The sequence below is a fragment of the Macrobrachium rosenbergii genome, chromosome 1, assembly GCF_040412425.1.
Source record: "Macrobrachium rosenbergii isolate ZJJX-2024 chromosome 1, ASM4041242v1, whole genome shotgun sequence".
NCBI lineage: Eukaryota > Metazoa > Arthropoda > Malacostraca > Decapoda > Palaemonidae > Macrobrachium > Macrobrachium rosenbergii.
In genome coordinates, this window is record NC_089741.1 from 23,598,081 (window position 1) to 23,619,843 (window position 21,763).

At 35.5% G+C, this 21,763-nt stretch overlaps 1 protein-coding gene across 5 annotated transcripts in view; it reads left to right on the forward strand.

The window, feature by feature from the left end:
• The window catches only part of LOC136842415 (ral GTPase-activating protein subunit beta), a 92,335-nt gene that overhangs the window by 53,931 nt on the left and 16,641 nt on the right, over positions 1–21,763 (forward strand). For all 5 annotated transcript variants that reach the window (XM_067109738.1, XM_067109818.1, XM_067110062.1 and 2 more), the window contains 10 exons: positions 959–1,099; positions 1,375–1,460; positions 4,720–4,860; positions 5,704–5,811; positions 10,686–10,884; positions 11,234–11,447; positions 11,619–11,712; positions 12,140–12,298; positions 14,101–14,271; positions 20,523–20,658. In XM_067109738.1, the coding sequence (XP_066965839.1) occupies positions 959–1,099; positions 1,375–1,460; positions 4,720–4,860; positions 5,704–5,811; positions 10,686–10,884; positions 11,234–11,447; positions 11,619–11,712; positions 12,140–12,298; positions 14,101–14,271; positions 20,523–20,658 (1,449 nt within the window). The remainder of the gene's footprint in view (positions 1–958; positions 1,100–1,374; positions 1,461–4,719; positions 4,861–5,703; positions 5,812–10,685; positions 10,885–11,233; positions 11,448–11,618; positions 11,713–12,139; positions 12,299–14,100; positions 14,272–20,522; positions 20,659–21,763) is intronic.

Sequence of the window (21,763 nt, forward strand, 5' to 3'; positions counted from 1 at the left end):
GCCATTGCTACCTCAGTGGCCTTCCAGAAAAACCAGTCTCTCAATGACATTCTGGGTGCCACTTTTTGGCGAAGCAATTCGGTCTTTGCTTCTCATTATCTCACAGAAGTGAAGACGTCCTATGAGAATTGCTGTGCGCTGGGGCCTTACGTTTCACGCAATACGATCTTGGGAACAGAAAGCGACTCTCATCCTCTCCTTTAGTTTTGTTTTGGTGTGTTTTTAATATTTTTTGTGTTGTTTTTTATGGTCGTTGGGTCTCCACCAGTGGTGGTCGCCCCAGTCCTTAGTTTATGTTAATCTTTTTAACGTAACTAGGCTTGGTCAGGTGGTTGTTAGTTAGTCGCTTACCCTCATAGTAAGGTCATATGGTCTAGTCACATTGTGGTCTCGCCCCCGTTGACAGATCATCTAGATTCCACCAGCTCTATAGGTCTCTACCTCGCTGGAGTTTTCTAGTAAAGCAGAAGCAGGCTTGGGTGACAGTAATCACGAAAGTCAGCAATGCTAACAGGTAAGGAACCAAGGCGTCAATCGCCTACATAGTTTTGTTTCCTAAATCCTATTCTGTCTCTTCCCACCTCCAATGGTGGGATTCAGCTATATATATATCTGTCAGGTAAGTGTCATGAACAAAATGATATTTTTATGATAAAATAAAGTTTGTTCATACTTACCTGGCAGATATATATAATCATAGTACCCGCCCTCCTCCCCTCAGGAGACAGTAGTTCTAGTTTCTAGAAAATCTGAATAGAAAATGGGAATGGTTCCTGATACCGCCTCCCAGCGGCGGGAATGGGTACTAACCACCTGGCCCATCTGCGTGTGCCGTAAGTTTTTGAATTTCTGTCGGTCCCTTTCGGAGAATACAGCTATATATATATCTGCCAGGTAAGTATGAACAAACTTTATTTTATCATAAAAATATCATTTTAATGAATAAAGTTTTCTGCAGATTCAGCCCATGCTCTCTTTGTAAGGGCCATCTACCTAGTGTGCCATCGTCTCATTTCTTCTTGGAAGAGTGATGTTAATGTATCTCTTGCTGGATTGGAGCTTCTTTCGGGGCTTGCACGCCTTAGTATAGCAGAGCAAGGTGAGTTATTATGTAACTTGGCAGTGTTCTCAAATATATAATGTCCATGTATAATATGTTTCAAAGTAATAAACATATTCATGAATGGATATCCATAACAGAATTATTGAAGTACAGTACAGGTCAGTAGAGAACTAACATATTCAGTGAAATGTATTTTGTGCTTGTGGGTGTCCAGTCTGTCAGCAAATTTAGGCCTCACAAACAAGATACTATTACGTGAAGTAATAATTTATAATTTAACGTTACAAAGCTTTACCAATGAAATGTTTCAGATGGACTAGAATGCAAGCGTGCTGTTAAATGGTTGTGTGATTATATTGCTTACCAGTGCTCTAGACCTGCTCGTTTGCATTCAAAGGTATGTGATAGATTTTTGCAACTTGTTTTATCTCTTGAGTTCTGTATGTGTTGAATCACAGATTGTGAGATTTTGAGTATATCAATGTGGCAGTCAGTTGGTAGAATTTTATTAAATATTTTTGTCTGGGAAAATCAAAATTCAATTGAAGGGCTTAAAACAAGAATTAAATTTGCTTCCACAAACCTTGTTTACTTTGGTGCTGCCCTTTTTTGCTTCTCTAGACTTCTTTAAGCTCCCAGAAGCACAAAATCTTATTGAAAGAGCAGATTCCTGAGGGAGCAACAGTATTCAGTATCCTGGTTTTTCTTTACAAAATACATAGTTGTAAGCAAAAAAAAATTTTTAACAGAAACCCTTATTGTATAGTTTAATTTAATTTGCCACAAAATGTTTGTAGTCAACCCTTTTTCAAAGGAAGAAGAGCTCTAGTCTCTTTTTACATCGTCTGCTCCATCAGGTGTAGACAAGCCTTTAATAAAACTGCTGCTCAAATCTTGGACTAGAGGGTAATAAGATCCATCTGTTCCTCAGCAGTAAGGAGTCTTAAGAGGGGCTTAGCTTGGTTCTCATAGAGAAGAGCATCTCTTTTATAGTACTCTGAAAATGAATGGTTTCTGTCGTTTGAGAATGACCAGTTCTTGTACTTGAAGATGAGTGGCTCCTATCATAAATGGCTAGCTCAAGTGCCTTATTTCCTTTGAAGCTGGGCTGCCTAAAACTGTGTCGTGTGATTCACACATAAAAAAAAAAAAGTAAAAGGAAGTCCAGGTGAACAACATTGGATTTACCACCAGTGATAATAATTCCAGCAGTAGTTCCCCAAACAGAATTTATTTCCTTATCTGTTAAAGATAATGTTACTTTATTTCCTCCTTTCTGAACTAATGACTCATTCTCTGTGAGTTCCCTTTTATTTCACCTTGCCCTTGAATGTCAATACGGTTATTTAACATTTGGCTTAACGGGATTTTGGTGATTTTTGTAGTACTGCATCTGAGTGTAGCTTTCTAATGTTTGGAGATGGCACAAGGATAAGTTAGGTCTGATAGAAGGGGTATATCCATAGTGTCTCGTGATGTCTCACAAAGTTGTGCAGTGCTAAGGATGTTCTGTAGTGTCAGAATGGGTTACCTTTGGGACTTGTCCTACTGGAATCTTAATTGTTCACCCTCAGCTAGTTTTCTGTGGCCAAACCTGTGGAAGTGTATTCGTAGGGCCCAAGGAGAACGGGGACATTGACTGGTTGAATTTGTAATTTCTGGTGGGGAAGCCCATGGTAGATTCTGATATTTCATGGTCAAGATGTTAGGTACAAGCCTTAAGACAGCCTGCAGTCTGGGCTGCTTCTCCCTTTGTTGTTGATACCTCTGGGTATCAGCAGCAAGGGTAGATGGGCTAAGAAGACAAGCTGTCAGATGTATGTAAATGACAGCTACATTAATCAAACACCTTTTTTCTAATGTTGACACTTTATTATCTCAGTGGGAGAAGAGCTTCCTTCCACTTCTTGTGGTTTAATTGTGAAGAGATGCAGGGTAGTAGTGTCAGTTTCATTTTGAAGGGATTATTAAAGTCTAAAACAAAAAAAAAGCTGGGTAAGTCAGACAAGGGTAGGATGATGGTGATGAACTTGCAAGCTGATCAGCAAGAATTCCTGTTCCAGTTAATTTTATGCACATGACCTTTACCTAGCCTTGGAAACAGCAAGCTTTTCTTTCCTTCAAAGAAAAATATTCATTTGAATAATAAGTATATGTCAGGTATGTTACCATATATGTATAATTTTGCTCAGACATCTTTTAACAATTTTGTTGAAATTTCAAAAATTTATTTCTGTCTCAATGAACCAATAACATTCTTTAATATTTACAACTTTTACCCAACCTTCCTTCTTAACTGATTGGGATACAGTCTATGATTGAATGTAAATGATCCTTACCCTTCGTGTCAAGAAAACTGGAATCATTTTCTGGAGAATACATTTGATCAAAATTAAGAGTAACTTGGATTAGCAAAACCAGCAGGCTAGAATATTATTAATAGAATATACTGTTGTATTTCATAATCCTCCCTCAGACTATAAACATAAAATGATTTAAATTTCAAGTAGGAAGACATGATTTAAAACCACAAAACCATTGAGGGTGTAATTTACAATACGAGTAGGTTTGAGGTTTTGGAAACTTTTCAAATTACTGTACTTTAGTTTGAAACTGGCACATTAAGTCCCTCTGTGGATCTTAAGTTTCAAGGTTCTTTGATAATAATGATTAAGATGTGCTGGTTACAAGTCCTTGGGTGCTAAGAAAGGAATTTTACAGTGCTATAAGCATTAAGTTTGCTTGATGATACAAGATAAGCGGTATTTTTTGTCATGGGACTAAAGATAATATACCATCTTTAAAAGAACATAAATTACAGGATGAATTGTATATAACTAAATTTCCTAAGACATTTCAGGCTGACAGTCTCATATCAATTTAGATTTTGGAATAGTACCTCAATTAGTACACTTGTTAGAACGAGACTTCTTTGTAAGAAAGCATGTAAGTTTTCAGTTACGACAAAGAAAAAATGCGTTTTTTGTTTCCTTTCTATATTTAAAGAAATGATGGATTTGCAAGAATTGAATTGTTACGTATTAAGATATATTAGTTTTTATTATACTCTGTGTCTTTATAATTACTGTTCTTTTAAACAACCTTGTAATTTATTTTACTTTATTCATAATTGAGTAAATCAATCACCCCAAAGAAATAACATTCTTACCAGATCCACCTTTGATTTTAAATTTTTATAAATAGCAGGATTGATTAATAAACTACAGGTAAGTAGCCTCAAGGAATTTTTAGAATATGAGACATTATTACTGTAAATAGAAAATCGGGCTTTAAGAGTTTAATTCAGTACATAAAATCTGTGTTCTTCACAAATGCATGAATCCTTGTAACTGGTGACTGTCAAGACCTATTTTCTTCTTTATGAAATTAATTTTCCTGCTATTTCAGGCTATAATGAAAAAATAGGGGCCATGCAGTTAGAGTGGTTACTCTGTTAAGGACATGAATCCTTCTAAAATTACCAGATTAATAAAAATTAGTTTGAGACCATTGATTCATTTCTAGATGCTTTTGGGAATGGCCCAGAGGATTTGCTCTAAAATGAGAGGTAAAAATTTAAGTAGGTTATTGTTATAATTATGGATAGGAAATATACTTCTGTAATAGTGGTATTTAAATGTTGATTATTTAAACAGGACTTACACTCGACTATTGTCGCAGCTTTTCATTGTGCAAGTGTGTGGTTGGTAGCACATCCATATCTTCTTCAAGATAAGGAATGTCTTGGAACAATACTGGAGGTTATAGAGCTTGGTATATCAGGGTCAAAGTCACAGGTAAGTCTAATTTTTTTGTCCTTTTTTTTAAATTAAGAGATTTATAGGTTTTAGGTTTTGAAGGTGAAAATGTTTAATTCATGAGGAAGATATCTTTAAACAATTTAGAATACTTACGGCTACTAGTTGAAATGATCTGTTATGTTTTTGTGTATTCTTTATGTGTGAATTCAACTTCATTCCCAATGCATGACGGTTTATGTTGCACATTTGGCGTGCTCCAGTCCTGGTAATTTTCAGCTCTCCCAGAAAAATTTAGGAAGCATTTACTCATTGTGATTGCTGCTGCTTTGTGATAGAGTAATTTTTTATAACCATCTTGTAAAGGCTGTAGGGATTGGTTTTAAGGCCTGATAATATTATGTAATTGTTCATTTTTTAAGTGAATTTGAAGGCAGTCCATAAGCCAGAACATCGTAGGTTAAAAAATGATCTCTATATTTTTCATAGTGGATATAATACTGTACTTATAATTTCTTTAAATATTTTCTGGATATAATCTTATGAAAAGGAAGTAGCTAAGAGTTTTATTTACTGCTACAGCCTCACTGAAACATCCTATTTTTACTCAGGCTAAAACTCCAGATTTGAGATGTTAAAATATCTTTGTCACGCCTCGTTCACTGAGCATTAAAGCTTAATATTGTACTTGTGTTCTCACACTTGTTCATGTTTTACCTAGTATTACTAACTAATTAAGTTTTATGATTTATAGTTGTTTTACATATATATTACCTATGAATAAGTACCTTAGAAAATCTCAAAAAGTCTTCTGTAGTTATATATAAATTTAGAAGTGAAACACTTACATATTCACTCGTTGCATTACCTGTTCATTTGTAGGTGAAATCCAGTGATGCCCCCAGACTGAAACATGAGAAAGAACTCAAACCAGCCAGTATGCGAGTGAGAGACTCTGCTGAAGCGCTTCTGTCATGTGTCTTATCACAGGTAGGTCAGTCTTTAAAAGCCGACATCTTTTTTTGTTAACAAAATATTTTCATATAAATTCATATACTTGTAAATAGCCCCAATAGTGATCTTTGATTGTTCATATGCATTAATTCCCTTTACAAAAAGATGGTCACCATGCTTAGCAATCCTTTTACAACCCAAGGGTTTCAGACAGGAAACAATTTCATTCTTCATGTCATCTGAACTATGAGCTATGAGAAAAGATGTGTTCTGAGGAGGGCAAGTGGTGGATTTGCATGAAAAACTATTATTTTATCAAGAGATTCATTTCCCAACAAATCCATTACATAGAGTTAGTGTGAGTCACAATTTAGTAAGGAAGATAGAGCTACTGGTGAACTCAGACACATGAGGACATGAACTGCTCCACTGTTGAGGGCCCAAGCTATTCTTTTAGTTAGAATACTAGGTATTTTACCATTAAGGTTCCAAAGTGCTCTTCTTGTAAAGGTTGAAGTTGCTTTCTCTTAAGGACCAGGGCTGCCACTATTTTGGTTTCAAGCTGCATTTTTGTCAAATACATAAGCTTTCTCTATAATTTAGATTCAGACTGCTTTACTTATAGAGAAACAAGCAGAAGATTACCCTATTCTGTTTTAAAAAACTAAGCCACTGTCCTGTCATGGGTCCAAGTCACTGTACTTAAAGGCAGTTGATAATCCATGCTAAGATGTTGCAAACATTTAGAATGAACCTGGACATGATCTTGGTCCTCCCTGATTTTTCAGGGATGCTGTGGCAGTAATGAAAGTGTATGTGGTTGTGTCCATTACTTAGTGGACTAGATCCATCATCTGTGAGTTCAGCAGTGGGCCCTCAGTCCTTGTTAAAATTGAGAACATTACTGTAGTAGTTAAGGATCAGGTGGCACCAACTGGACTCCCTTTAGCAGGTTATTCTGTGGTTTGTGGGGGTGTAGAATAGTGCTTTTTATTTTTGAAAAAGAAAATTATGGTAAGGTATGTTGCAAAACGTGCATACTATGTGAGGTAATGTGAGACTTATATTCATAGTATTGAAACATTACGTATATGTACTGAAATTCATTAAAGCTGATAGATGGAAACAAAGACAAAGTTTTGTCAGTATAAGGTACACCAAATTTATCCATGCATATTTATTATTGTTCCCTACTACTAAACACAATACAATACAGTACTGTACTTTTACAGTATTTCTGTATTTCATATATTGAACAGTAATTTTTTTTAAATGCACAATGTGTGTTTTGCAAACTTTTATTAACCCTACAGTTTTAAAGTCTACTATAGATGTAAAATTTTTCTAGATATATTGTATAAAAAAGGGCATGTTGTGAGATTAATTTAAATGTACAGGACATTGGCTATTTGATCAGTACAAGTCAGCTGTTGGTATGTCATAAAAGGCTTGTTCTGTATAGCAATATGTGTGATATTCACCTAACATCCAAGGTGCTTATTGCCTTACTGGCCAAAGTGCATCCTTTATTACGAACCATTTAACTGAATTTTTTTACTACAAAAGGCTGTATGGGAGTTGTAATTTTTATGTTAATAATCCAGATTTTCTTTGTATTAAAAAAAAAAGTTTGCTTAGTATGTGATGAGGACTTTAGGAAGATGTGGGGTTTTTAGCTATAGGTGCATCCATATTCTTGAATTTCCTGTCAACTAGTAGCGACAGTATACCACCTCAACTATTGGCACAAAAGCCAGTTTTTTCCAGAAATCCTTGCCGTACACTAATACTTTTTTGGAGGAGTTTCATGGTGAAGAGAGGTGGTGGTGGAGTGAGGCGGAGAGGCATGCTAAATAGTATCAGCTGTGTGTATACTGCGAATAGTAATTTTTGGCAGAGTAGCAGTATGAGGTGATAGTTTTAGGAAGAGTGCTTTTTGTGGTAGAGCTTGAAGTGGCATTCTAGAACTACTGACCAGTTTGGTTCCTGTAGCTCTTGCTTGTGAACTGTAGGCTCTGGTAATATTGTTACAAATCTCTATATTCTCAGTGAAATCAGTTGACAGCTGCCAGATCTTGCCCTTCATTTTGATATGCTGTATTGTACTGTCACAGTGTTTGAGTGCAGAGTTAGTACATTAAGCGTATAGGAAACCTTAAAGTAAATGTGGGTTCAGGATTTTTCTGTTGATCATCCTAAGCCCCTCACTGAATTTCGGTGATGTTTTCCAATTCCTTAATTATGCCTGTATGGTGTTACATCTTCACAACATGTTTTAGTCATATTAACCCTTTAACGCCGAAGCCCTATTTACAAAAACGTCTCCCGTATGCCGGCGGCATTCGGTGAGTTAGCGCCGAAGCGGAAAAAAGTTTTTTCAAAAATCACAGCACGCTTAGTTTTTAAGATTAAGAGTTCATTTTTGGCTCATTTTTTTGTCATTGCCTGAAGTTTAGTATGCAACCATCAGAAATGAAAAAATATCATTATCATATATAAATATTGGAATATATGACAGCGAAAAAAACTCGTATATAATTGTATACAAATCATGCTGTAAGCAAAACGGTTAAAGCTAATGAGTTAATTTTTTTAGTTGTATTGTACACTAAATTGCGATGATTTTGGTATATAACAAATTTTAAAACGATCAAAGCAACACAGAGAAAATATTATCACAAAATGATGCATGAATTAAGTAACGCTGGACGTAAAAAATGTTTTTAAAAAATTCACTATAAATCGAAATATTGTGCTAGAGACTTCCCGTTTGTTGAAAAATGAAGCTAATTGATTGAATATTACTAGACTGTAAGTGTTTTAGCTTACAATTGCAGTTTTCGACCCTTTCGGTCGAGTTAAAGTTGACCGAAAGTCAAATTTTTTCTACTTATCGTGATTTATATGGAAATATTTCAAAACTGATAAAAGCTACAACCATGAGTTATTTTTTGTTGTATTGTACATGAAATTGCGCACATTTTCATATGAAACTTTATGTAACGACTAATATAAAGCGGTGCAAATATTACGACAACGAGACGAAAGAATTTCTGAGATGTTCGGCCGAGTTACCGCGCAGACGTAAGGAAAATGTTTTTTTTAAAAATTCACCATAAATCGAAATATTGTGCTAGAGACTTCCAATTTATTGCAAAATGAAGTTAAATGATTGAATATTACTAGAATGTAAGAGTTTTAGCTTACAATTGCATTCTTTTACCATTTCGGTCGAGTTAAAGTTGACCGAAGGTTGAAATTTTGGCAGTTATCATGATTTATGTGAAAATATTTCAAAACTGATAAAAGCTACAACCATGAGATATTTTCTGTTGTATTCTACATGAAATTGCACACATTTTCATATATAAAAGTTTATGTAACGACTAATGTAAAACGATGCAAACATTACGACAACACGACAAAAGAATTTCTGAGATGTTCGGCCGAGTTATCACAAGAGACGTAAGGAAAAAATTTTTTTCAGAAATTCACCATAAATCGAAATATTGTGCTAGAGACTTCCAGTTTGTTGCAAAATGAAGGTACATGATTGAATATTACTAGAATGTAAGAGTTTTAGCTTATAATTGTGTTTTTTTACCATTTCGGTCGAGTTAAAGTTGACCGAAGCTTGAAATTTTGGCAGTTATCGTGATTTATATGAAAATATTTAAAAACTGATAAAGGCTACAACCATGAGTTATTTTCTGTTGTATTGTACATGAAATTGCGCACATTTCCATATATAAAACTTTATGTAACGACTAATATAAAACAGTGCAAACATTACGACAACGTGACGAAAGAATTTCTGGCGTAGACGTAAGGAAAAAGTTTTTTTCAAAAATTCACCATAAATCGAAATATTGTGCTAGAGACTTCCAATTGGTTGCAAAATGAAGGTAAATGATTGAATATTACTAGATCGTAAGAGTTTTAGCTTAAAATTGCGTTTTTTGACCATTTCAGTCGAGTCAAAGTTGACCAAAGGTTGAAATTTTGGCAGTTATCGTGGTTTATATGAAAATATTTCCAAACTGATAAAAGCTACAACCATTGGTTGTATTTTGCTGTATTGTAGATTAAATTGCACACATTTCCATATATAAAACTTTATGTAACGGCTAATATAGAACAGTGCAAAAATTACGACAAAATGACGAAAGAATTTATGAAATTTTCGGCTGAGTTACCGCCCGTGCGTAAGAAAAAAGTTTTTTCAAAAATTCACCATAAATCAAAATATTGTGCTAGAGACTTCCAATTTGTTGCAAAATGAAGGTACATGATTGAATATTACTAGAATGTAAGAATTTTAGCTTACAATTGCGTTTTTCAACCATTTCAGTTGAGTCAAAGTTGACCGAAGGTTGAAATTTTTTGTAGTCGACGTACGGTACATCCACTCGGCACCCAACAGACAATTTTAGTCGACGTATGATACGTCCAATAGGCGTTTAAGGGTTAAAAAACAACCTCTCTGCCAGAATATTCTATGGATTTTAAGGAGCATATATTTAGTTTTACATTAGACTGATTTATATTATATGTACTTCTGTTCTAAGACTATTCCCTGCATGAACTTTATTTTGTCTTTGTAATTTATGTGTTTATCCTTTTTTTTTTTTCCATGGACAGTTAATACCTATGATCACTATAAATTGTTAGTCAAATGTTGTTTCCAGGTTTGACTCAAACTGCACAATGGTAGTTTTATTAAAATTGTAAATAAGATGTATGTTTTTTAAGAACATGGAGGTTATCCTTTTATGAATGGTCTCCATTCTGAGAAATTTATTATTAACAGAATGCCTTTAGTTGGTTTTAATTATTTACATAGTTAAATAAAATAACATTAGAAATATTTTATCAGAATTCTGTGAACTGATCTAATGGGCAATTTTCAGGTTGGAACTTTCCCATCAGTGTGTGGGGCAGAGTCTTTGTCATCACTTCTAGATGAATTGACTCTTCTTCGTCACTGCAACACTTGCGATGTTTCAGACCAGCTTACAAGAGACGCTGCGGTCCAACATTTCCGTTATTTTGTCGCACAAAATTCCATTATGCTGGCTCTCTTAGAGCAGCCTCTAGGCAATCATCAAGGTAATACAATACTGTAGTATGAAAAACATTTGTTTCCATTTTTTTCAGAGCAGTGCATGGTTTAACATCTTGTAGCAGTAATTAAAGCTATCATAATAAGACCCCTGTACAGCACTGTGCATGGAATGTTCAGTGTTTAGTTTCCATTGTTATTTATTATTAGTTATGGTGTCTCCTCTTACCTCTGAACATGAGGGCTTAAAGGTGGGTGCACATGATTGCAAACGATTAGGGCTTTTTTTATTGATGGGTATTGCAGGAAAACATTATAAAAGCTATAAAAATATGTTCACAGACCAGTAGTTTTTAGAACCAGTAACAAGATGAGTAGCTTTTATTTTAATTCCAGATCCTCAACCCACTGTAACGGCTCTGATCCGAGGACCATTTGGGAGAGTGGCATGGACGATGCAACTGAGGCATCTTGCTAGGCACAAGTCTTCTGCTAAATTATACACAGTAAATCCAGGTCGACCATTGCCAATGAATGATGTCGGCATTAAACACAATGTTAAGCCTAAGTACTTCCCAGACAGCGTAGAAAGAATACCTTTGTGCAAAGCGTAAGTTATAGAAATTCAGTGACTGAAGAATTTGTAGGTGTGTTATATAAGTGTGAATTGTAATTTTTTGACCAGAGGAAGTCATGTTGTTTGATATTTCTTTTATTATGTACAACATTTTTTGTAGCCCTCAGAAAAAAAATGATTATGTAACAGTATGGTTTTTTGCAGTGATAAATCTATTCCAAGCCTTGAGAGTGTGATAATGGTTGATGAGAAATCTGCAATAGAACATGACAAGCTTCTTCAGATTTTAGATCATCAGGTAAGAGTGAATAAGGTTTGTTCTCATGTTTGTATTTTTGGATAATCAGAATTTTCGTGCATAAAGTTTTTAGATTTTTTGGTGAAAGTGCTTAGTTTCTTGTTGATTTTTAAAGAGTTTATAAATCTGTTGTTTTCTAATTAACATGGATTAAAATTTTGTTATTTCTAAAGATCAGCATATGCTCTGAGTATAGGACTGTATTTTGTAATTTTAACTCTAAGGAAAGCAAAAAAAAGCAAAGCAAGGTTAGAACATTAAGATTAGAGAAAACTAGTAAGACAGAAAAATAGAACATTACTTTAGTATGATTTATTCTTACATTTAACTGTTCACCTTAAAGCAATTTAAAGAGTAGCAGTTTGCTGTAATTTAAGTGGATATAATTGTTGTGATGTTTCTATGGACACTCAAATTGTTTTATCAGATTGCGTTTGAAGATAATATTCGTCGTCAAGTAGAAAGGGAAATAACAGACTATCCTGATGTGGAGACTGAGTGTGTTGCTCCGCCACTGTGTCATGAATTCCAGACGGCTCGTCTATTACTGTCTCACTTTGGGTTTTTGTCCTTGGATGCCTTGCAGGTATGGTATTTCAACTTTTGATGTATTTTTATTTTTTTGTATTGTCCAGTATTAGAGGATGTAATGCAAAATTTGGTAGCATTCTCAGCAAGGCACATGAAGTCATGAAGTCTGTCAGTTTCTTAAGTGTAATTTTGTTGGTTGATAATTTTCACTTGGTTGTAGTAATATAAATTAAGAAAGGGATTCAGTGCATAAGAAGAGCAGATTTGGAAGAGAAGGAGGAGAACCATGCCATCCAGGTCTGGCAGAAGTAGAACATTTCTTTTATCTTAGCAATATAATATTTTCTTAAGAAGGTGCCGAGAATGCAGTAAGAAAAAGAGTAATATGAAGTAGCAGGAACATTTACGGTATTATTATTAATATTATGATTATTTTTTTAGCCAAGTTGTAATCCTAGTAGGAAAAGCAAATTGGAGTAGAATAAGACGGCTGGTAAAATAATGAAGTCCTATTAGTAAGAAGCAAAATATATGCTGTACAAGCCTTGTAACTATATATGCAGTGAATGTATTGAAATGTAAACCAAAGGTAAAATGGGGAAATTTTGAAGACTTGTGACTACAAAATGCAGAGATGTCAGGGGAGGAATACATTAAAAAGATCATTACCAAGGAAGTCTTTGCTGTAGGATTTGTAGTCGTAATCTGGAAATTTTATCATTTTGGGACTTGCAATGAAGGGTTTAGCTCTATTGGTTTGGGTTGTTTTCCCTTTCCTGTTGGATATTGCTGCTTCCTGTTGGAAGTTGGTCTTGCTGGATACACACAAATTAGTTCTTTATTTTGTTAAGGAAAAAAGGAATGATAAAAGTAAAATAAGATTTTGAGTCCATCGGTTCAAAGGACTTTATGTAGATGATAATTTCATTTGTCTTTTAGTGTAGACAATTTTATTATCCATAAGTGTAAACTGATCAGTTAATCTTCTCCAAGTTCATGTAAATGGTTACTGGCAGATGTTGAAAGATGCAGTGGAAACAAATTAATAATTACTAGAAATGACTGTACAGTATGGTGTTTTGCATATAGGAAAGAAAGAAAAAATAGTTTAAATGCCATAACTCATAATAACTGTTGAGGCCAGTATGATTGTGCAGTTCAGGTAAGGCAAAGTATGTATGTTCATTGTTTTATGAAAGTGATGTAATTTGTTGGGGTGACCATGAATAATAAAATCATAGGTGAAACAAAAATGGGAGATCTTATACTTTTGGGAACAACCTAAACATTATTGAATTAGGTACATTCATTTGTAAATACAGAAGACATTTTCTTAGCAGACTTTATGTGTTTGTTAGCATTACGGGAATTGATATCCACGTGTGTAGAATCTACTTGAGATAACTGCAAAGATAGAAAATTAGTTTTTTTGAGGGGTAGAAATTAGGTGTAATACAATCAGATGAATAAGGTTAAATTGTTACTGCTGTTGCTTGTGGTCTTGATCCATATCAGATGTTACAGAGCACATAAAAAGTTCCTGTTTTGTTTATGATAGTCTTGACAGCTTCACCCTCTTGCTACCTCTGTAATTTTGTCCTTTTTCTGCTTTGAATCCCTTTGTAGTAAATCTGATATTTTGTTATTTTGTTCCTGACCTTGCAGCTTCTATTTCTGTGAAAGCTTGTTTTTATTCATTAGCAACTTTAATAACTCTGGTATGGGTGAGTTATTTATTAATAATAATATTTATGCTAATTGTTAATCATATTTTTTTGTTTGTTCTTTCATTTTCTTATATATTTTGCAAGTACAGTACATTAAATTTAAATGAGATCATTTTATCTGATATTTCAGGAATCTGTGGAGTCTGCAGTGCCATCTCTTGTAGCTTTAGATTCCAGTATGGCAGGCTTTGCTAAGGACCTTGAACTCTTAGATACCACCAATAATCGCACTGTAGATACAGGTCATGTATTCTATGTTCGAGCAGGGCAGACTAATCCTCATGATATTCTCAATAATGTCGTAAGTATATGTGTATAATAATGTATATTCTTTTTTATCTGAATGGTTTTATTATATTTAAAAAAAATTTTTATAGTATGTTCATTGATGAAATAACTTTTCTGCATAGGGTTGTGCATTTTTACATATGCCAAAGAAGTTGTGAGGGATAATATTTTACACTTGGTTTGTTGTGCATATAGCTAAACTCTACGAGGTGCTCGAGTTATATAAGGCAGTCCCCGCTTACCGGTGGCATCAGTTAACGGTGTTTTGGTGTTATGGTGCTTGGCTAGTGACATCGTTAACCAGATTTTTGGCGCCGGTAAGCAGTTTATTGGCGCCGGTAAGCAGTTTATCGGCGCCGGTAAGCAGTTTATCGGTGTCGGTAAGCGGTTTATCGGCGCCAATAAACGGTTATCCATGCCAATAACTGGTTAATGGGGCTGGTAAGCGGTTTATCGATACTGTATTGCTGATTTTTGGTTATCGGCAATTTTCAGTTAACAGCACTCGGCCGGGAACAGAACCCCCACCGTTAACCGGGGACTGCCAGCTTATTTTGTTACTGCATGTAAAATAATCCTTTGTTAATGCTATTCTTTTTGTATGAAGGGATTGTGTGAACAGTTTATACTAAGTAAGGAGACAATAAAAATGAACTACAGTAAACAAAAGCTTAGTGACACCTGACCTTGGTACCAGTTACTTGCTGTATAATTGTCTTGCATAGACAGTTACATTAAAGTGATTCTACTGATATTAGAGAGGCAACAGTGAGAATAATTATAAACCTGAATTTACATGATAGATGAGGGCTACATAATGTTTATAAAATAAAACAAGAGCAAAACTGCCATATGTTTAAATTTAGATTTTTAAACTTGGTAATAATAATAAAATCCATATCTCAGTAAGTGAATTATACAGTGTTCATATTACCTGATTATCTTATGAAAAACAAATTTTTTATCATATTCTTCAATAAGAATACTAAATACCTGAAAAGAGTATTTCCTTTGAGGTTATAAAGGATGTGAAAAGTGATTAGTAGGTGTATGATATAAGAGAGATCTTAAACACTGGAATTTATGAAGAAAATAAGCACAACTGGTTTTTTTTTTGGATAATTTTATATCTGTTTCAAGAGTACAGTAAACCCCTGTATTCGCAGGGGATGCGTTCCAGACCCCCCAACGAATAGTTAAAATTCGCGAATACTTGCTACCCCCCCCTCTCTAAAAATGCTTATAACTGCCTATCTTGAAAGTTCAAATACCAAATGTATACTTAAAGTATTATCCATATAATGTAAACCTTAAATTATTATCCTATTACTATATTTACCTTGAAATTATGTTATATATTATCAATAACATTTCAAAGTCATGTTAAAGATTAGTACCCTTAAAAATATACACATACTTACTTTTAATAGTTTATCTCTTCAATCTCTCTGACAACAACAAAATTTATATGTGTGTTTTTCGTCTTCCAAAGATGTACAGTATTACCTTTACTACACATTTTTAAAATACTATGAACACACACACACACACACACACACACACACACACACACACATACACAAACAGTATCTTTTCCTGAGAGAGAGAGAGAGAGAGAGAGAGAGAGAGAGAGAGAGAGAGAGAGAGAGAGAGAGAGAGAGAAGACTAAGTATCTAATTTATCTATCTATCCATTTCTCACATTGTACCCTTGGGAGAGAGAGAGAGAGGGAGAATAACTCCTTACATTATAAAAAAGGTTGAAATCCATGAGGTTCTGAGGGCAACACTTCTTCCCCTCTGGCCAATATGTCAAACTGTCAAGCAGATTGACATTTACCCTCCCCCTCCTTGCTCAAGTCAAGGATAAAAAGATTGGGAATCTGCATTTGTTTGTTTAAAATGTTAAATAATTTATTACACAAATTCATGGAAAATATTAGATTATTATTATTATTATTATTATTATTATTATTATTATTATTATTATTATTATTATTATTATTATTATTCAAAAATTAGTACTCATTAGGTAAATTATTTATATATCTTACAAAAGAAACATACGTACATATTACATGTTGGAAAAATTCTCTCATAAATGAAAGAGAGAGAGAGAGAGAGAGAGAGAGAGAGAGAGAGAGAGAGAGAGAGAGAGAGAGAGAGAGAGAGAGAGAGAGAGAGAGAGAGAGAGAGAGAGAGAGAGAGAGAGAGAGAGAGAGAGAGAGAGAAATTATTTTTATTAACGTTATTATTTAATCTTATTAAACTTAATAGTAATATTTGAAAATCAGTACTGTAAATCATTATTTTATCATAATACATACCCTCAAAAAATGCGTATACAGTACTATCATCCTGAAACAAATATATATCATTTTGATATAATTTCAATAGTATGTTAATATAATTTTAACATTTCAGTAGTATCAATTCTGAGCATCTGTCTTTGCTCTAATGAGGTCCAGCTGTCCTGAGTGGAGGGGAGAAAACCAGTTTCTCTCTCTCAGTTACGTATTATTTAATCTTGCAGTATTTTATTATTATTATTATTATTATTATTATTATAATTTGGCAGGAGACCCTCTTTTAAACAGGTTTTATTGAATATTATTGCTGCTTCAGCTGCATTTATTTTGTAGAAGACTTTTCTATTTTCCTTATTGCGGACTTCTCTTCATTGGAGGTGTGTGCTAACAGCTCGCCTATATTTGTCATTTCATGGGGGAAAAGTAAAAAATCTGGATTCTGCTTTTTTATATATTCTATACAGTACAGTTAGAATATTATGACATATAGTTGCTAAACACTTGTTGCCGCGACGTTTCGACAGACTCTTCTGTCATTCTCCAGTGGGAGCTAGTAGAGGACTGGCAGGTTGCATAGGTCCTTCCAAATTTATACATGGGCTTCAGCGGGGAGTCATGGATGGCGAATTTTGATTGGTTGCAGTCGGCGAACTTCAAGCCAAATTTCTGCAGCAAAGCTCGATCCTGACAGATCTTCGCAACCTGGGAATATCACTCATTCCAGCGTTCCCATTGGCCTGCCGTTGCGTGATGTCATGCTGACTGACATCATCGGTAGTTTGGCTGCTATTGGGTAGAGGATGAATAATGTCATTATTTACTCTTTCTGTCATAGTCAGGGGGTTGTCTCGAAGGGCGCCTCACTCATCAGGGGCGTCTCCATTCTCAGGGTTGTCATTTTCAGGTATTCGTTGGATTTGGTGGGTGTTCGGCATTACTCTTCTCGAATTCGTGGGTAGGAGCGATGCCTCCTGCGTCGTATTCATTGTGGGTTTCCTCTCTACGTCCAGAGAGGCGAAGGTCCCTGCGCCCGGGGAGTCTGTGGAATTCCTCGAAGTGATCCGAGACTCCCCAGGCACAGGGACCATCGCCTCTCCGGACGTAGAGAGTCTATTCACCAACGTACGGGTGGATGAAACCATCCACATTATCCTGAACGGAGTCTACAGAGACCCGACAATGACCCCACTGAACATCCCAGAAGGTTCCCTGAAGGCTCTGCTGGAGATCTGTACGAAGATGACGCCTTTCACTACGCACAAAGGGCACATGTATAGACAGAAGGATGGCGTTGCGATGGGCTCTCCATTGGGCATCCTCTTTGCAAATTTTTACATGGGCACTGTAGAAGAACGTGTCTTCAAGAGAATCCAGCAGCCGAAGAAATATGCCCGATACATCGACGACATCTTCGTTCAAGCAGACAACGAGGAGGAGGTTGAACTCCTTCGTCAGACTTTCCAGCAGTGTAGTGTGCTGAACTACACTGTCGAGTTCAGCACAGACGACCGGCTCCCCTTCCTCGATGTTATGGTCACAAAGACGGAATGGAACTTGAAGACATCATTCTACATGAAATCCACCAATTTGGGACTATGCTTGAACGGAGATAGCGAGTGCCCTGCTAGGTTTAAGAATACAACGGTCAGGACGTTCATTAGAAGGGCCCTCTCCCACTGCTCCACTTGGCAGGGCACTAACAAGGAATTTGAACATGCTGCACAAATGTTGGCGAATAATGGTTTCACCAACAAACTCATCAACAAAGAAATTTGAACTGGCCTGGAAAAACGTTATAGCAGTGGGAGCGCACAACCTGCCCCCCAAGATGACATCAAGATATATTATAGGGCTTGGATGCATCCCCAGTACCGTGAGGACGAGAGCTCCATGAAGAAAATTGTCATGGAGAACGTCACCCCCACCGAAGACAGTGAGAAAATAAATCTTTTGTAATTTATTACAAGAACTGCCGCACCCATGATCTCGTGATGAAGAATAACCCCTCTCCACCAGCAAGAGAACCCCTCAAGCAGAAGAACGTGGTCTACCAATTTGTATGTCCTGTCCGAGGATGCCCCGGCGTTTATATTGGAATGACCACGATGCATCTGTCAAAAAGGATCTCCTGCCACCCCCAGGAGGGTGCCATCATGAACCACGCCTGTGCTACCCACAATATTTCCATCTCCCGTGTCAGTATTATACAAAATATGCAGTAAGTATAATCGGGAGAGCCACCGACCCTTGACGTCTGCACCTGCTGGAGGCGTTCCTCATTGCCGAGAGGAAACCCACAATGAATACGACGCAGGAGGCATCGCTCCTACCCACGAATTCGAGAAGAGTAATGCCGAACACCCACCAAATCCAACGAATACCTGAAAATGACAACCCTGAGAATGGAGATGCCCTGATGATCGAGGCGCCCTTCGAGACAACCCCCTGACTACGACAGAAAAAGTAAATAATGACATTATTCATCCTCTGCCCAATAGCAGCCAAACTATCGATGATGTCAGTCGGCATGACATCACACAACGGCAGGCCAATGGGAACGCTGGAATGAGTGATATTCCCAGGTTGCGAAGATCTGTCAGGATCGAGCAGAAATTTAGCTTGAAGTTCGCTGACTGCAACCAATCAAAATTCGCCATCCATGACCCCCCGCTGAAGCCCATGTATAAATTTGGAAGGACCTATGCAACCTGCCAGTCCTCTACTAGCTCCCGCTGGAGAATGACAGAAGAGTCTGTCGAAACGTCGCGGCAACAAGTGTTTAGCAACTATATGTCATAATATTCTAACTGTATAGAATATATAAAAAAGCAGAATCCAGATTTTTTACTTTTCCCCCATGAAATGACAAATATAGTGAACTGTAAGCACACACCTCCAATGAAGAGAAGTCTGCAATAAGGAAAATAGAAAAAGTCTTCTACAAAATAAATCAGCTGAAGCAGCAATAATATTCAATAAAACCTATTATTATTATTATTATTATTATTATTATTATTATTATTATTATTATTATTATTATTAATCTTAATGATATATGAAAATTAATAAATAATTTTTTATCATAAAAAATGTATTTAGTCATGAAAATAACATCAAAATACACTAATTAGTGAATATTTCTCAGTGGAAAAGTCTGCGAATTGCCAAATTTTTCGCGAATAATTTATAGATATGTTTCACAGAAAATCCCATGAATCGGTGAGTCTGCAAATTGTGAGAATGTGAATACAGGGGTGTACTGTAAACTGAAAATAGAATTTTTAATGTACTTAAAATTAGAAACTGTTGAATATATGTGTTCATTCAAACCTGAAAACTTCTGAATTATTCTTGAAAAATAACTGGCAGTAGTGAAGAAAAGTCAACACTGATTACATAATAATCTACATGTGAAGATAAAATTTTAATAGAATTTGGTTCAGATGAATATTTAAGCAGACTTCACAGAATATATGGGAGGGAAGTCAGCTCATTAGATATTTAACTTTGTAAAGGAAAAACCTGATGTTAGCACATATATGATGATGATGGAAATTTTCACTGATGAACCTAACTTGTGTACTGTATATTGATTTGATATCCATTAGGTTTGTGTATATTGCTTTGATATCCATTAGGTTTCTTTTCCCCAAGGGGCATTTCTGCAGAGTACCCATTCCTGCATGTCTCTTCCAAGCTAGCTTTCTAACTTCTTAAACTTTCATTTCCACCTCTCAGTGTAGAACAAATCCTTATGGTGAGCCCTATGAGTGTATAAATGATGTAGTTATCTAGTGAGAGTATTATGTTCATGACCTTATGATATTACTCACCATGTAATTTTTGTGTGCATAGGAATATAGGAATATTCTCTTTATATTACTCATCATGTAATTTTTGTGTGCATAGGAATCTAGGAATATTCTCTGTAAGTTAAAATATTAATTTAATTGCAGGTATCTGTCTCTTCTGTACATCCACACTTCTTAGAATTCTTAGGAGGACTGGGTTGGTCAGTAAACGTTCATCAACATCCTGGCTGGACTGGTCACGTTTCAACTGCCTTTACTGTTACCACACCTCCTCAAGATGGTTAGTAAAGAATGTATTTATTTGAGTATATATCTCTAGAATACTTGCATGTTGACTTTATTATGAACAAATTGCTTACCAATTTTGTTGGGTTACCAAGCCTGAAGGGTCCCTTTATGTATGAATTCAGAGTTCATTCGGTTGAGATTTTCTAATTTTTTTTATCAATGTATTCATTACTTCTAATCTGTTTGTTTTCTATTGTAGTTACACATTTATTTGTATGCTATGTGTAATTCTCTTTATGTGTTAAAATTAGGAGTACCATATTCTTTGATTTTGTTAAGCATTGCAGTCACTGTGATAATATAATTTATAAGGTGCAAGACACAGTATTCACTTGTGGGACATTGCTAGAAACTGAATTGGGAACATTTTACTGTAGCAGGAGTGAATATCATACCAGAAAATTTTGTTCATAACAAACCTACCATTCATACATAGCACATCATTGAAGCCTGCAACTGTCCGGACATTACATCTCTCCAGCAGACAGAAGAGTAGAATAGAGCCACCACTCTTGTGCCACTTACATGCTCAATACCCATCAGTCAGTTGCTAGACAGAATGACCAGTCTCGCCATTTTTTTAGTTTTTTAAAATTTTTCTGAATAATTCTCATTATAGTTATTGATTACTTATAAATTTTTTGGATATTTACATTTGCTGAGTTCAGTCTTCAGTCGCCATTTGGCATTAGTATATAATTTTTTTATTTTGCTAGAGGCCTGCAAAGATCTAGACTGGTGCATAGAGCAAAGGTTGTTGAAGCAAAGAAGAGGGAACACCTCAGTTTTAGAGCTAAAGCCATCTTTCATAGGTTAAGAAACATTTTCCCACTTGGTAAAAGGGGAAGTCATAGAGATTTATGTTTGGGTGCAAAATGTCACTGTGACAGCCAACTGATCAGACATATCGAGTTTCTTGTGTAATATGGTAGCACAAGAAATGCTTATTAGTATTGTGTAGTTGCCCAAGTATGCAGACAGCAACGAAGAATGGGGTGGATTTAATTGGTTTTAAGTTAAAGAGGTTCAAACCAAATGATCCTTATCCTCTTCGACACCTTATCATTCTACAAGCTGCCATAAGGCAAGGGCACATG